The sequence below is a fragment of the Euprymna scolopes genome, chromosome 20 (assembly GCF_053919585.1).
Source record: "Euprymna scolopes isolate OS-2025 chromosome 20, ASM5391958v1, whole genome shotgun sequence".
Taxonomy (NCBI): domain Eukaryota; kingdom Metazoa; phylum Mollusca; class Cephalopoda; order Sepiida; family Sepiolidae; genus Euprymna; species Euprymna scolopes.
The window spans coordinates 1020948-1036278 of NC_136501.1; the positions used below are offsets into that span (position 1 = coordinate 1020948).

A 15331-nucleotide genomic window follows, 5' to 3' on the forward strand; every position below is an offset into this window, starting at 1 on the left:
TATGTCTTCTTTTCAGAACGTTGAATACAAGATGGAAAAAAACAAATTCGCATAATTTTTTAAATTTCAATTCAAGCTAGGCTGAAAAGCTGCTGAAACAGTTCATGATATTAATGAAGAGTTTAGCTAAGAAACCACTACTGAATGCACAGCACAATGGTGGTTTAGGAAATTTTGTGGTGGCGACAGTCGTCTTGAAGATAATGAGTGTAGTGATCAGCCATCAGATGTTGACAACTATCAATTAAGAGCCTTAGTTGAAGCGAATCCACACTCAGCTGTCCAAGAACTCGCTTCTGAATTAGACTAATGTATACAACGATTTCCAACCAGTTGAGAGAAATTGAAAAGACAAAAAAACTTAATAACTGGGTGTCTCACGAATTGAATGACAACCAAAAGAATGCCATTATGAAGTGTTATCTTCCCTTCTTTTGCACGACAAAAAAGAAGATTGTGATTTGCGATGAAAAATGAAAACTCAATTTTCGGTTGTCAAATTTCGCTAAAATAATGAAGAAGTACCCAATAAGATTTATGTGAAAATTTTAGAAATCCAATGTTATGAAATATTTTATTAATTGATTAACACTTTTTCTGAAGCTTTTGGTGTAATACACCTTTTTTTAAAGAAGTCCTTTTTGTTTTCTCTTTATTTTGTTGGTGGTATTAACTCTGAGGTGTCGGCCCGTACATCCGATCTTATTGGTTGTTACAAAATCTGAAAATCATGGTTGGCGAGTATTTTGAATAGAAATAACGTGATTAAATCTTTGAAAATACAAAAATTATATAACATTATGTTTTTTTTTTAAATGTTCAAATTAAACTTATGAAATAATGTTTTCAAAATGTAACCAAGCATTCTATATATATTTTATTTTTATTTATTGACCGAAAATAAAATGTTATTGCAGTTTCTACTTGTTAAAAAAAAAGTTTAATTGCAACGAAGAATTTTCATAGTTTTCTTTGGATTATTGTTTTTACGGTTGATATTTATTTTTCAATTATGTTTTGGCCGATATACTCTTCAGCTGTCCTTTTTCCCCATATTCAACAGTGTTGATTTTTTTGGTCTTTATTTGAGAGGGAGGCGGCAGTGGTTATGTCAAACATGAATATTCATGAATTTATAAATAAACATAAAAATAACGAGTCGTTCAGATATAAAAAAAAACAAAAAGCATCAGCCTAACCACCGTGCCACGACACATTAGTGTGTAGCAGAAACAAATAGAACTCTTTTTCTTGTGCGTCAGTGCCTCCCCTGACTGTGCGATATGGCACATACTGACCAATCAGAGACATAGTGCAGGGACCTTCCTTACCCCTTAAGGAACTGCTTTCGTTCCGGACGAGAAAAACTCCTTCCTTTTTCCAGCCAGACGCCAAAGAGAGCGGACCTGTTTCCTCTCTCTCTCTCTCTCTCTCTCTCTCTCTCTCTCTCTCTCTCTCTCTCTCTGCCTACACCGGTATCGACGATTCCCACTTGGGAATAACTACCGGGCAAAGGCAGACGAGTTTTATCCGAGTTATATCTTTTTGGCATCTTACCCTGACTCGCCTTCAATAAACCTTTTCCTTGTTAAGTTTTACGAAGTTGTTTGTTCGTTTATTCAGTAGCTTGTGTTGAAATATTTATTTTATTAGGGAGTGCCCGAAAAGCACTAACTCAACTCCCTAAAAGTGTGCCACGGAATGATTACCAGTGTGCTGTGAATAGATAATAGCTAGAAGCCATTTCATTTCATTTTGTTTAATAAAAACATTTAGTTTCTTATATACTTCTGTTATTCAAGAGTATCTAACTTTAAATTAAAAAAAAAGCCATCAAAATCTTACTGTAATTTTCAACTTCAGGATTTTCTTACTTAAACAACATTACAAATAAAAAAAAAATGTGAAAGGCTTAAAAAATATATTGAAGAAAATTTAAGAGCGTGTCTCTCACATTCGCCCACATATTGCAGCAGTAGTCACAAAAAACACCAGGCACAACTGTCCCACTAGCACTCACTATTATTATTCTATATCAGGTATTGAATACAGGATATTTTGATTTATGTAAATAAAAATTATCATTATATAATCTTTTTTTTAAATTTTATTGCAAAAAGACTTGCGTCAGGTCCATAATCCCTTGAATTGAATGCACTGTTTAATTTCAGTAGAGTTTCCGATAGATAGCTATTCTGTACAAGTCCTGGAATTTTCAATGGGTAGCTGTTCTGTATAAGCCTTGGACTTTAAAATTTTGCAGGCAAAGAGCAAAAGATCTTTCTCGTGTGGACACAAAAAAAATGTATGTCGGAATGCTAAAAGATTCAATATTTTTATAAATCAATTCTAGTTTCTGATTGGTTGCTAGCAGAACGTGGCTCCATTTGATTGGTCGGTTCCTATCGTCAGTATCTATAAGTAGAAATTTCCAACTTTCTTCAATCAGACCCCATTATGAATAAAAATATTGCAACAAAATATATCAATTTTTATGAGAAGTGTGCCACGAAAATTTAAATAAACTCAGTAGTGTGCCGCCATGTAAAAAAGGTTGGGAACCACTGGCCTATACAATATGCAAATAATCAGCAACATTGAATACTATGTTTCTGAATTTTTGAGATGAGGATTGATAATTGCTATTATTTTGATTCTTCGATTACTGTTCGCGTTTTGAGTGTTATTTTCACAATGTTTCAGCCAATGTAACTTTTAACGTTCTTCAAGTGTATTTTGTCAAACTTGAGAATCTTTCTAACTCGGGAATCTACATGAAATTTCAAACAAAACCCTTAATTTAATCCACAGGGTTAGCATATTCTCGTTCTGTCAACCATGATTGGATAGAAGTTTCCGTTAATTAAAAAAAAACTTCGGCCTTTCTCTCTCATATTAATAGTTATTAATGTGTGTCCCTTTTACTACTCCAACGATGTCCGGAGAGTGATGTCACCAAATTCGGCCGTTCTGGGTTACAGTTGGCCACTTGGTACTCAGCGGTCACTCTAGCGAAAGGCAAATCATCCAGCACTGGTCATCAAAGTCTGTAACATTGGAGAGCAAAGGTCATTTCAAGCCAAAAGAAGAAAGAATAACACTTTGATGACTGGTCTTTTGGGATAAAGTAACAATAATTATTTTTTGAAAGATTATACAGTTCTGATCGTTCAAACGTCTCTGACTTAAGTTCTCAATATGTGTGTCTGAACGGGTCTCTTTGGTGAAGTCTTGATGAGTTTGGAGTTTACTAATTTCAACCCTAAATTGATGAGTGGACCTCAGTGAAGAGCAGAGCCGAATCACCAAAACTCACTTATGACTTGACATATTGAGAACTAAAGGGGCATAACTCCGTCTCCCTCCCAATAGAATTCAATCCATAATCCTGATTCTGCAAAACCATGTGTGATCAATGAGTCTTTAAGTTTGTTCCTATTTTTTCTTCTCCATTATTATTATTATTATTATTATTATTATTATTATTATTATTATTATTATTATTATTATTATTTTAATAATAATAATATTATTATTATAATTATAATAATAATATTATTATTATTATAATTATAATAATAATATTATTATTATAATTATAAAAATTATTATTATTATTATAATTTTAATAATAATAATAATAATATAATAATAATTATTATTATTATTATTATAATTTTAATAATAATAATATTATTATTATAATAATTATTATTATTATTATTATAATTTTAATAATAATAATATTATTATTATAATTATAATAATAATTATTATTATAATTTTAATAATAATAATAATATAATTATAATAATAATAATAATAATAATTATTATTATTATTATTATTATTATTATTAGCATTTCAGCCTGGCGTTGCTCGAGTGTTTGGATGTGTATGTTGAGGAAAAAAAAAAGTGGGAGTAAGAAGGCAGGTTTGAACCCGTACCGCAAAGGAGGAAAAGAACCGGAAAAAAAACCTGACGTCTTTGCTGTTACGACCACCGCCAAACCGGAAATGCTGTAAATTTAAATTAAGGCTAGACAATCGAAAGGAAAGGATGACTTTCAAAAATATCGGCGAAAAAAGCGACCCCCCCCCCTTTGTAAAAAAGTGCCCAGTTGAAGGTGAAAATATTAATTTCTTTGGTCAATTTTTCGATATTTGTCGTCTGAAAGGTCGAGCTTAAAAACGATACTGATCTTGGTAAAATCCGTCGCCTCTGTCGAAAGTTTTAGGCAGACATGCAAACATACATACATACATACATTTACATATTGGTAACTAAAAATTTTCGACCCAAACCGATTAAAAAGCTTGCCCTTTATGTCAAACTTGAAGTGTTAAGACCAGAACTTATCTGAGTAATTTGGTAGAGACAGCAGAGGTAAAAAATTTTTTAACTTTGACCCCTATACTGACCCCGTAACATTTATTGTTTTGGGCTCAAATCAAGTTATTAAGTTAGATCTATGTCCAAGGAGCCTATATCTAAAATTTCAATTGTTTATACCCAAAATTGTCGGAGGAGTTTGGTAGAGTTCTCAATGGTCAAATCGTTAAACTTTGACCCCTTAACAGCCAAATTTCTGGTCGAAAACCGATCCCAAAGATTTTCCCAAATCTCAGTAACCTGTATATCAAATTTCGAGTCTGTAGACTTAAAATTAACAGAGTTATTGCGTAGGGAAATGTACACAGACAGACACACAGATACTTTCACTTTTATAGATATACTAGCATGGCTGCCCAGCGTTGCCCGGGTGTTTGGAGATGTATACTGAGCAAAAACAAAAAAAAACGAAAAACAAAAAAACGGTCATTTTTTTAACTTTGACCCCTATTACGACCCCTTAACATTTATTGTTTGGGGCTCAAATCAAGTTATTAAGTTGGATCCATGTCCAAGGAACCTATATCTAAAATTTCAAGTGTTTAGACCCAAAATTGTCGGAGGAGTTTGGTAGAGTTCTCAAAGGTCTAATCGTTGAACTTTGACAGCCGAATTTCTGACCGAAAACCGATCACATAGATTTATTGCGTAGGGAAATGTACACAGACAGACACACAGACACGTTCACTTTTATAGAGATATATATAGATATATAGATAGACTAATAGATTAAACAAAAATATATACGTATACATAAATATATATGGAAACAATTTTTTCTTTACTGTAAAGATTTTACGCAAATATTATGCAAGTATAAATCATGTAGAATATCTGCATAAATATAATTACACGTAATAGTTGACTCTAGATAATCATCCCATAAGAAAACCGAAAAAAAACTAATAGGGAATTAATTAAAATGAATGTTTAAAAGAATATGCAAATTAGCTAGATCTTTTGCTAGTGAATGCATTTCCCAAACCCATATATAAGAAAATTGTATTTTCTTTTTAAATAAATAGAAAAGAGGGTTTTTAATATGAATATCAATACACACAAAAGAAAAATGGATTTATAGGAGTATATATATATATATATATATATATATATATATATACAGAGAGAGAGAGAGAGAGAGAGATGAGAGATTGGATGCATTATATAGTAATGATTTAAAAAGTATCAATGGACCAGAGGTCATCTCATCAGCATCCAACAAGGCCAAACTATTTGCCAAGAACTTTGCAGCAAATTCTACCTATGCGACGAAGGTCATCAACTCCCCGTATTTCCTCCTACAATACACAACATGCTAGATAACATTCAAATATCTGTGCGTGAGGTCGCCAAGCTAATCAAGAACCTTGATTCCAGTAAAGCAACTGGCCCTGATGGCATTCCAGTTATAGTGCTGAAAAAGCTCCAACCAGAACTTGCTCCTATACTTACAAAACTGTTTAAACGTTGCCTTAAGTGCTTTCCAACTACCTGGAAAACCTCATCAGTATACCCTGTATTTAAGAATTCAGGTGATATGTCATCTCCCTTTCAATACAGACCAATAAGTCTCCTGTGTGTCAGTTGCTGGAATCCATATTAAATTGAGAAGTAGTCAACCACCTCAGCAGAAATAACCTTCTTAGTGATACGCAATATGGTTTCCATTCTGCAAGATCTACCGCAGATGTGCTAATGGTTATATCTCATAGGATTAGCGAATCTCTCGACAAAGGCTTCCTTTCTAGGGCAATTGCTCGACATATCAAAGGCCTTTGATAAGGTATGACATAAAGGCCTACTTCACAAGATTTCCAGCTACGGTATAACTGGAAATGTTTTCTCAATCCTTAAATCATTTCTCTCTGATAGGCTCATAAGAGTAGTGGTTGATGGGCAGAAATCAGAGGCCCACAGTATTAATGCTGGAGTCCCTCAAGGGTCCATCCTGGGCCCAACTCTCTTCTTGATCTACATCAATGACCTCCCAAAACACATACTAAAATCGATCGTTGACATCTATGCTGATAACACGACTATCTATGGCAACACATCAAAGACCGTAAGTGACAATGTTCTCTCTGATTCTCTCTCCTCAAATCTTGAGTGCATGGTACAGTGGGGGAAGATGTGGCTTGTTACCTTTAATGCATCTAAGACCAAGCTCCTATCATTACATCATAAACGCTCTGATCCCCATCTGGCATCGATTGAAATGAATGGCTCTCGTCTAGAGGAGGCCTCATGTTTTGATAAGCTTCTGGGTTTGATCTTTACTCCTGATCTGAAATGGAACACATACATCAAGTCGGTGGCCAAGGTCGCTGGAAAGATGGTGGGATCCTTCTACCGCTCCAGATGATATCTCACTACTGATGCAATTCTCTATCTATATAAAAGCCAAGTACATCCAAGGATGGAGTACTGCTGCCACATCTGGGCAGGAGCTACTAAAAACAGCCTATCCTGCCTTGACAGAGTACAAAATAGACTTCGTGGCTTGGTGGGGGATATCCTTTTCTCTTCCCTGCAACCCCTCTCCCACAGAAGAGATGTTGCGAGCCTGTCTCTGTTTTATCGTTATTTCCATGGCAAGTGCTCATCTGAGCCCCATTCTCTGTTCCCCCTTCACCAATCTTTCACGAAAAACACCCGACTTTTCCCCACTAAATCAAAACGTGGATTCCATGAGCAGAGCTTCTTTCTTAGAACTGCGCACATGTGAAACTCTCTGCCGCTTGTCTGTCCCACCCCCCGACTTCAACCTAGATGTCTTCAAGTCCAACACAAACAAATTCCTGATGAACCACCCCCTTAAGTTAGACACTTTATCAAATCTCCAATACTAACGATTAATACGATACTATCCCATTGATTACTGTACACACAATAACCCTTATCCTTATCAAGACTCATGCGCCACCACCGAGAATCAAAACCAAAACGTTCAGCTAACGATTTATTTTGCCTCTGCCGTCAATGACTGGGCTATGAACACATGTTTACTGCAAGGCTAAAAATTAAAATATGAACCAATAGCTACTACGTTATGCATTCCTAATGCTGGCGTTCGACCTTCACCTGGCATATTTCATTTTTTTTTTAATTTTCACACTTTTGCACCGATTTTTCCGGGCTAAAATCCAAATATAAAGTTTTGCATGGATTCAAATACCTTATATATGAAGTTTCATGTCTGTAGACTAAAAACTCTAGGAGGAATTTGGTAGGCAAAATTTGTCAAACAAAAATATATACATATACATAAATATATATGAAAACAATTTTGTGTTTACTATAAACTTTTTACGCAAATATTATGAAAGTATAAATCATGTAGAATATTTGCATGAATATAATTACACGTAATAGTTAACTAAAGCTGATTAACCCATTAGAAAACCGAAGCAACTAATAGGGAATTAATTAAAATGAATGTTTAAAAGAATATGCAAATTAGCTAGATCTTTTGCTAGTGAATACAATTTTACAACCCATATATAAGAAAACTGTATTTTCTTTTTTAATAATTAGAAAAGAGGCTTGCCTTTTTTCTGTTGGTCTTGGCCTTCGGGCTGGGATCAACGTGTAGTATCTGTTCCAGCAGATACTGCAAGCTATGACTAGCAAAGACCAGATGTGGGGGCAACCCCACATGCCTGACCATTAACCAGCTCCCATTTCCCACCTCTCGGGAGCTGGTCCCCTTTTTCCCTTCCCCTTCCCTTCACTCCTCACATTAAAAATTGGCCTTGTGCCTAATTTGCTCGGTGGGGGAGCAAATAAATACCATCTGTTCCAGCAGATACTGCAAGCAAAGACCATATGTGGTGGCAACCCCACATATAAGACCTTGGTCAATGTAGGGGCAACCCTTCATACCAATTGTCACTATCCAGCTCCCATTTCCCACCCATCGGGAGCTGGTCCCCTTCTCCCTACCCCTTCCTCTCTCTCCACATTAAAAAACGGCCTTGTTCCTAATTTGCTCAGTGGGGAAGCAAATAAATACCAACCACATATATAAGACCTTGGTCAATGTAGGGGCAACCCTTCATACCAATTGTCACTATCCAGCTCCCCCACTCCCCGTGGAGTTGGTCCCCATTTCCCCTTTACTCCTCACATTAAAAATCGGCCTTGTGCCTAATTTGCTTGGTGGGGGAGCAAATAAATACCTTGCCTTTTTTCTGTTGTTCTTGGCCTTCGGGCCGGGATTAAAGTGTAGTATCTTTTCTGCAGATGCTGCACTTAAGGTAATTTTTCCTAGTCAATGGTGGGGAAACCCTCTATATTGGGACAATTGCTATTTTTGGATCCAACCAACTTTTTTCCTTTTTTTCGGGGAGCACTTTCAAAACGACCTTGTGTCACATTTTGCTTTGGTGGGAAAGCAAATAAATACTAATAGAAAATGGGGTTTTAATATGAATATCAATACACACAAGAGAAAAACGAATTTATAGGAGTATGTATAGATTATTATTATTATTATTATTATTATTATTATTATTATTATTATTATTATTATTCACATATTGTATCTGGCTGTTGGTGTTGCCGATTTTATACTGATAGGCGGATCATAACAAATGAACATCATCTATCAACATCTTTTCTCAGTCTTTCAGCAAATTCCGTAAGATTCTAACAATTCCTAACAAGGCATTCTTTTGAAGTACTCCAACATTGCAATGGATCTCAATTTTCTCAATCCATTTGTCAAATCCTTTTGTCACACTTCCCAGGACTCCTATTACTCCTATTAATTGATATAACTTATTCAAATTCCACAATTTTTTATCTCCATTTTCCTTTTCTTTTTTTTTTTATTATTATTCACAAGTTCTCACATAGGTCATCATCAGCGATTAGTCACAGATAATAACTGGTGGTTTTCCCAGAAATCTAAGTGACAAAACCGCAACTCAGATTTCCAATACCCTCCACTCTTTTTTATAACCATTACAAATGGCTTTGCATGATCGCAACAGCTTACCATTGATTCGTCACTTGCAACGATCATTGGTCTTCTCTGGGATTTGGATGGCAAAACACTTCTTGAAGGTCCCAGTGCATTCTCCAGTGGAGGTCTGGTTAGTGTTCTCTCTCCTTAGTTTCCTTATTATTATTGTTACGCTACATTATAATGTTTGTGTGTGTCTCTCTCTCAATTTCTATGCTTTATCTTTTTAGAAACCTTAAAAAAGTGTCAATCTTTATCAAATCAAACCATTACAACATTGTTCTTTATTCTCATCTAATTAAATACAACTTGAACGATGATAGCGTTTAAAACAAAACATTTAAAAAATGCATGCGAAAAATGGTTATTTAATTACTTACATCTTGTAAAATGTTAAGTTTATGTCGTAAATTATGCAAAAAGCCTTCAGATTGTTGTCGAGTTGCTTCGATTACATCGACATGATGATACATTTGCTGTTGAAGTTTAAACTGAAAACACAAAAAATATATTCGAAATAATTTGCAGAGACAAAAACACAAACATGACTGAATCTCCTTCTTTTGTTAAGTAGTGAAAGTTATGTTTTGAGGGGAAAAGTTTGAAGATCAGACACTGGCAGAATTTATATAAATCACATAGATTCCAGGAAGGCGGATGCTTCTTTTTTTCTTTTAGCTGGTGAGATTTCAAAGAAGAAAGAGCTAAGGGTGGCCGAATGTAGTGATCTATCGCTATCTTTCTCACACGCCTATATACAAGGTGCTTTAATTAAGTTTTTAGACTTTTTTGTACAGGAATTTAAAATTGTTGTAGGCTTTTGAAAATTCAGTATTTTATTACAATACATCTTATGAGATGACAGACCAATTTTTATGATTCCAGGTTCAAATAAACAGCTACACCAGGAATTGGAATACACCCTACTAAAGCTCGATTGTCGCAGATGGTGAACTTCCAAAATGCAATCTGAACGTGAGGACACTTTAGAAAAACGATATGCAATAAAATTCTGTTTTAAACTTTGAAAAAAATGCCACAGAAACGTATGGAATGCTCTATACTGCTTTTGGACTACCTTACATGAATTAAGCATTAGATTTTGAGTGGTATAAGAGATTCAAGGAAGGCAGGGAGTCTATGAGAGATAATGAGAGATAATGAGAGGTGTGGTAGGAGTAAGGAAGTCAGACTCCAAGAGATGATTGGCCAAATAAAGAATTTTATGGATAAAGGCAGTCGTGTGTCTATAGAGACAATAAGTGTACAGTTTGATGTCAGTGTGGGAACTGTACACAATTATTAGGGAATTCAGGAAGAGATTCCGTCAGAAAAGGTCAGCACTCTTCAAATTGGGTCAGTGCACCAGTCCACAATTTCATCCTTGTCACCGACTATTTGATCAAGATGGGCATCAAGACAGTTCCTTACTTTCTTTATAGTCCAGCCTTTGCTCCCTACGACTTTTGGTTATTCACTGAACTCAAGGAAAACCTTATAGGTTGTCGTTAGGACACAATTGAGGAGATGAAAGAGGACTTTTGTGAGACCATATAGAAGTTGTTGGAACGAGGCAACAAGTGCATTGCAGCAGGAGGAGATTACTTCAAAGGGGACTAGAGTTTCATGTGTATACTATCCATTAATGTGCCCTTACAAAAAAGTCTAGAAACGTTTTGGAGGCAGCTCATACACATGTGCTTGCTTTTTTAACCCTTCTACCATTAAGCAGTGCTGAGGCGTTTGGGTGATGACCTTTTTGCCTGTGTGACTAGTCAGCCTCTATAACTTATCCCTCTTGTCTCCTATTTGGCATGGCAGAGTGTCTAGTAGTCAGCCAAGTGTGAAAGATAGGGAGAGAGGGTGTTTTGGGAGGTCATTTCCTCTCTGCCCTCTCGTGGTGCCCTTTTTAACTGGATTCAGAATTACCACGAAAAAAAAAAACGGTTCCGTTTTTTTTTTTAGGTCTTTAGTCTTTAGGTTTTTAGGTCTTTGTCTGAAAAGAATTACAGATGTTAAAAGCACTGCAAGATTTTCTTAAGAGACAGGGCAAATCTTTTGGTGCCCTATTCAAATTCAACATATTTTTATTTCATCCCCTTAAAGAGCAAAAAATGCCCTAATAAAAGGAGAAATTATCTGTGCCAGATATTTGAACCCTGTCGAATGATTCATTTGGAAAGAAAAATCTTTTCTTAAGAAGAGAACTGAAAGAAAAGAAATTCCCTCTTTGAATCAATAAGTTTTATTGACAAGAACTAAAACATCTAGAAGAAAATATAGCGTTCAACCTGGAAGAGAAGTTAGTCTAAAAAAGACTTGAAAGGAAAAAAATGAGTAAAAGGAAAGACTTTAAAAAAGCATTTAAAAAAGATTTTTCATATTAAAATTTTATTGTATGATTTTCTTTTCCATCTTATTCAAGTAAGCAGATATTTTTTTTTTATTTTGTCATTGTTTTTCTTCATTGTCATAAGCTAAATCACCCCTCTCTGTCACGCCAAATAGGGAACAACTAATTCTAGAATTGTGTCTTAATTAGAAACCCCTCTTTTTATGTATGTTTTTGTATTCTCCTTTTGTAATTGTTATCTATGATAACAATGTTAACCTTTCTTTGGGAAACAAAAGCAACGGCCATTTTATGCCTATAATATGATTTACTTTCCGAGCCTAATTTTTATTTACTCCTGATTGTTGCTCCTGTTTTTTTTCATTTTTGTTTACTTCCATTCAAGAGATGGAATTTTTTTTTCTTCATTTTTTAAATATTTTTATCCTTTTGAATAAAATTGTCATAAGCTAAACCACCAATGTTTAAATAAGTTTTTTCAACAGACGAAAAAACTACCTGGGTTCGCAACGATGACAGCGATAACATGAGAATAAAAAAAATTAATGTAACATTAATTAATTAATGTAACATTAATTAATTAATGTAACATTTTCATAAACAAAAGTTAAACAAGCTTGAACAAACATTTGCATAAATATTGTGCAAGTGAGCGATCACGAAACAAATTAAATAATAAAAGTTCTGTTTTTAAAAACGTGCACAATCGCTGGTCTTTCGTTCTTTTTATTGTCATTTTTACATGTGTGGCCCGTTGATCTGTTAATCGTTGTGATCTATTAACTCAAGAAGACTAAAACTCATACGTTTTCCTTAGATTACTAAAGTTAAGCAACGTTGAGCCTGGTCAGTACCAGATGGGTGACCAATTTGGGAATACCAGGCGTTGTATGTAGGGGTATGTTGACACCTTCCTGCAAGAGTTGCAAAAACCTAACGTCGTCATCTCCCCTAATCAGGGATTTACATGTGGCTGGGGACCACTTATGAATTTCATACTCCTATGGAACTTCCTCCTTTGGAGGAAGCCGGTTAAACCCGTATAGGATTAGTGCCATTTCCATGGGACACAATTTAAACTTGTTGTGGTTTTAAAGGTTTTATTTCTCTTTGGGGATGAGACCATGTAAATTACTTTTTCTTTAATTTTATTACTTAGTCTTAAAAATGATCGACGAACAGACAGTTTCATGAAAATATTCACTCCAATTTCTACATTTTCAGACGTCTTGTCTCTCCACTTCCCCAGCTCAAACTGACTAGAAACTCTGTTTTGTGCATTGGAATTGTGCGTGACGTAATTTCTATCTAATAATTCGACATCGGCATTTCTAGCATGTTTTTTCTAAGAAGGTAACAAGTCCTCGCTTCAATCATGCCAGCTGCAGGTGGTCTATTTTCGTTTTCCACCAGGTTATCTTAACATGTACTCTGTAACACACGTCAAAATTCATACTAGTTAACATAATCTCTACTTACTGGAGTGGGGTTCCAATATATCATACTCCAGTAGTTTCTTCCCCAGAACCACTAGACTCTGGAATTCCATTCCAGGTCCCTGCTTCCCTAACTGTACTGACATGCAGAAGTTCAAGTGTAACGTGAACCGACATCTTGCTGCCCAAATCCCAACATAGTGCCCCAGTAGTTGCTGCCCCTGATAGTAGCCCCCTACACCAAAGTGGCAATGTGTCTTGTTTGGGGTGAAAATGTAATTTAAAAAAAAAAAAAAAAAGGGGTAATCTAACACCTTCATATGTTGTATAGTCTGTTCTCTCTGTAACGATTTATCTGTTTATCGCTCACGTATGTGCAATCATGTTTGTTGCATTTCTACAAATATATAAACTCTGGCTTGTTCCAGCCGTTTGACAATCAAACACACATTTTTATAACAAAACTGTTTTTTATTCAATTATTATTTTGCTTGCAGTGGTTGTCGGACGTATCAAACAAAAGTGAAAGGTGAGGGTGGGGTTGACGTGCTAATGACGTAACGATCGTGCTTTTCTATCTCCGTCTCTCACGCTCTGTGTTTTTTGTTTGTCGAATCTTTTGCTTTTATTGACAAATTCTTTCTTGTTCCATCAGAGGTCAATATGTGCATCAAAGTCCGAGATGGCATTTTCTTTGTTCTCTGCTAACCTGGAATTTGTGTGTGTGTGTGTGCACAATCTTCAAGTTCCTTTATCCAATACATAAACATTTTTTTCTACTGACTTTTCTTCTCCTTGCCCCTAAATTTCTCTCTCTTCATTCATTCAGTTTCCGTAATGACAACACTGGACAAGCATTCTATTCATTATTTCAAATCACAAAAGTGAACCATAGGTTTATTTTCTGCAGCTTCGTAACTCTTGCTTCCCTTATTTCGTTTTTTAGACCTCACATTTCATGAGCCATACTTCTGACATAGGGAGAAGAATTGCTGTTTTCTGGGTTGAAATCTATCCACATCACACCTATCATGGACTGTTTTTTAACCTTGAAGTAGTATTTCTTTTAGCTCCTTACATCAAGTGGCTTCATGCCTTGTCTGGAGTGATTTCCATAAAAAAAAGCAATTACTGATGCATCCTGAACTTTGTAGATCATCCAAAGAAAATCTTTTTCTCTGGTCGTCATCACTCTTCTGTTTTATCAATCTTTGTTTTGAAGTTATTTCATGCCAACTCCATTTTGGAAAAAGTTTCTCAGAATCGTTTGTAACATTATAATGATGATGGCGTATCTATTATATATAAAAGGTACTTTGTGTGTGTGTGTGTGTGTGTGTGTGTGTCAGTGTGTGCGTGCGTGTGTGTGTGTGTGTGTGTGTGAGAGAGAGAGAGGGAGAGAGAGAGTGTGTTCCCTATATTAAAAAAAAAACAATAGTCTTACCCGTAAACGAGAAATTCTGTTTCTTAGCTTTCAAAGTATGTGTGTGTGTGTGTGTGTGTGTGTGTGTGTGTGTGTGTGTGTGTGTGTGTGCGTGTAAGTTCCTTATGGACTCCAAAACGGCTGGGCCAATTTTTATGAAATTTCACACAAATGTACATCATGTGTCTGGGAGTGTTCTTAAATAGGGTTTGTATCAAAATAGATACGATAAGTATCAAAAATCGATAATTGAAAAAATTCAATTAAAGCAGGAACAGTCCGTTGGTGACCAAAGTTAACATTTTTATACAACCTAACATCAAGTGCATTTTAGAAGTTTTATCACCACACGAGCAGAAGGGCCCAGTGTATTAAATCACCAGCAGCTTCTTTGATAAGATGGGAGCACGTTCAAAATGAATGTTTCTGTTTAGAGCACAATGGAATCATGATACTTGACTTTTGCTTTTTAAACTTTAATTCAAGTCACTATATAAAAATAATTTTATAAAACCTATAGTAGGTTCTCTACAGTGCAATGTAGACTACAATATATTGTGAGTTACTGCTGGGAGGCATGTGAGCTTCCTTCTAACGCAACCTGGTGGGTTAGAACAGGCAATCATTTAATTTGATTGAAAAATCGGCGATTTCACTGATTCGATAACAATAAACATATTGGAAGTGGGGAACATTCGTTGATCCTGATTCAATTCCAGGCAATGTCGGGTCACCCTGCTAGTCTGTTATAATTATAAGA

At 35.3% G+C, this 15331-nt stretch overlaps 1 protein-coding gene across 5 annotated transcripts in view; it reads right to left on the reverse strand.

The window, feature by feature from the left end:
- The window catches only part of LOC145241281 (uncharacterized), a 292029-nt gene that overhangs the window by 32551 nt on the left and 244147 nt on the right, over positions 1-15331 (reverse strand). For all 5 annotated transcript variants that reach the window (XM_080104025.1, XM_080104023.1, XM_080104024.1 and 2 more), the window contains one exon: positions 9740-9850. In XM_080104025.1, coding sequence (XP_079960151.1) covers positions 9740-9850 — 111 coding nt within the window. The remainder of the gene's footprint in view (positions 1-9739; positions 9851-15331) is intronic.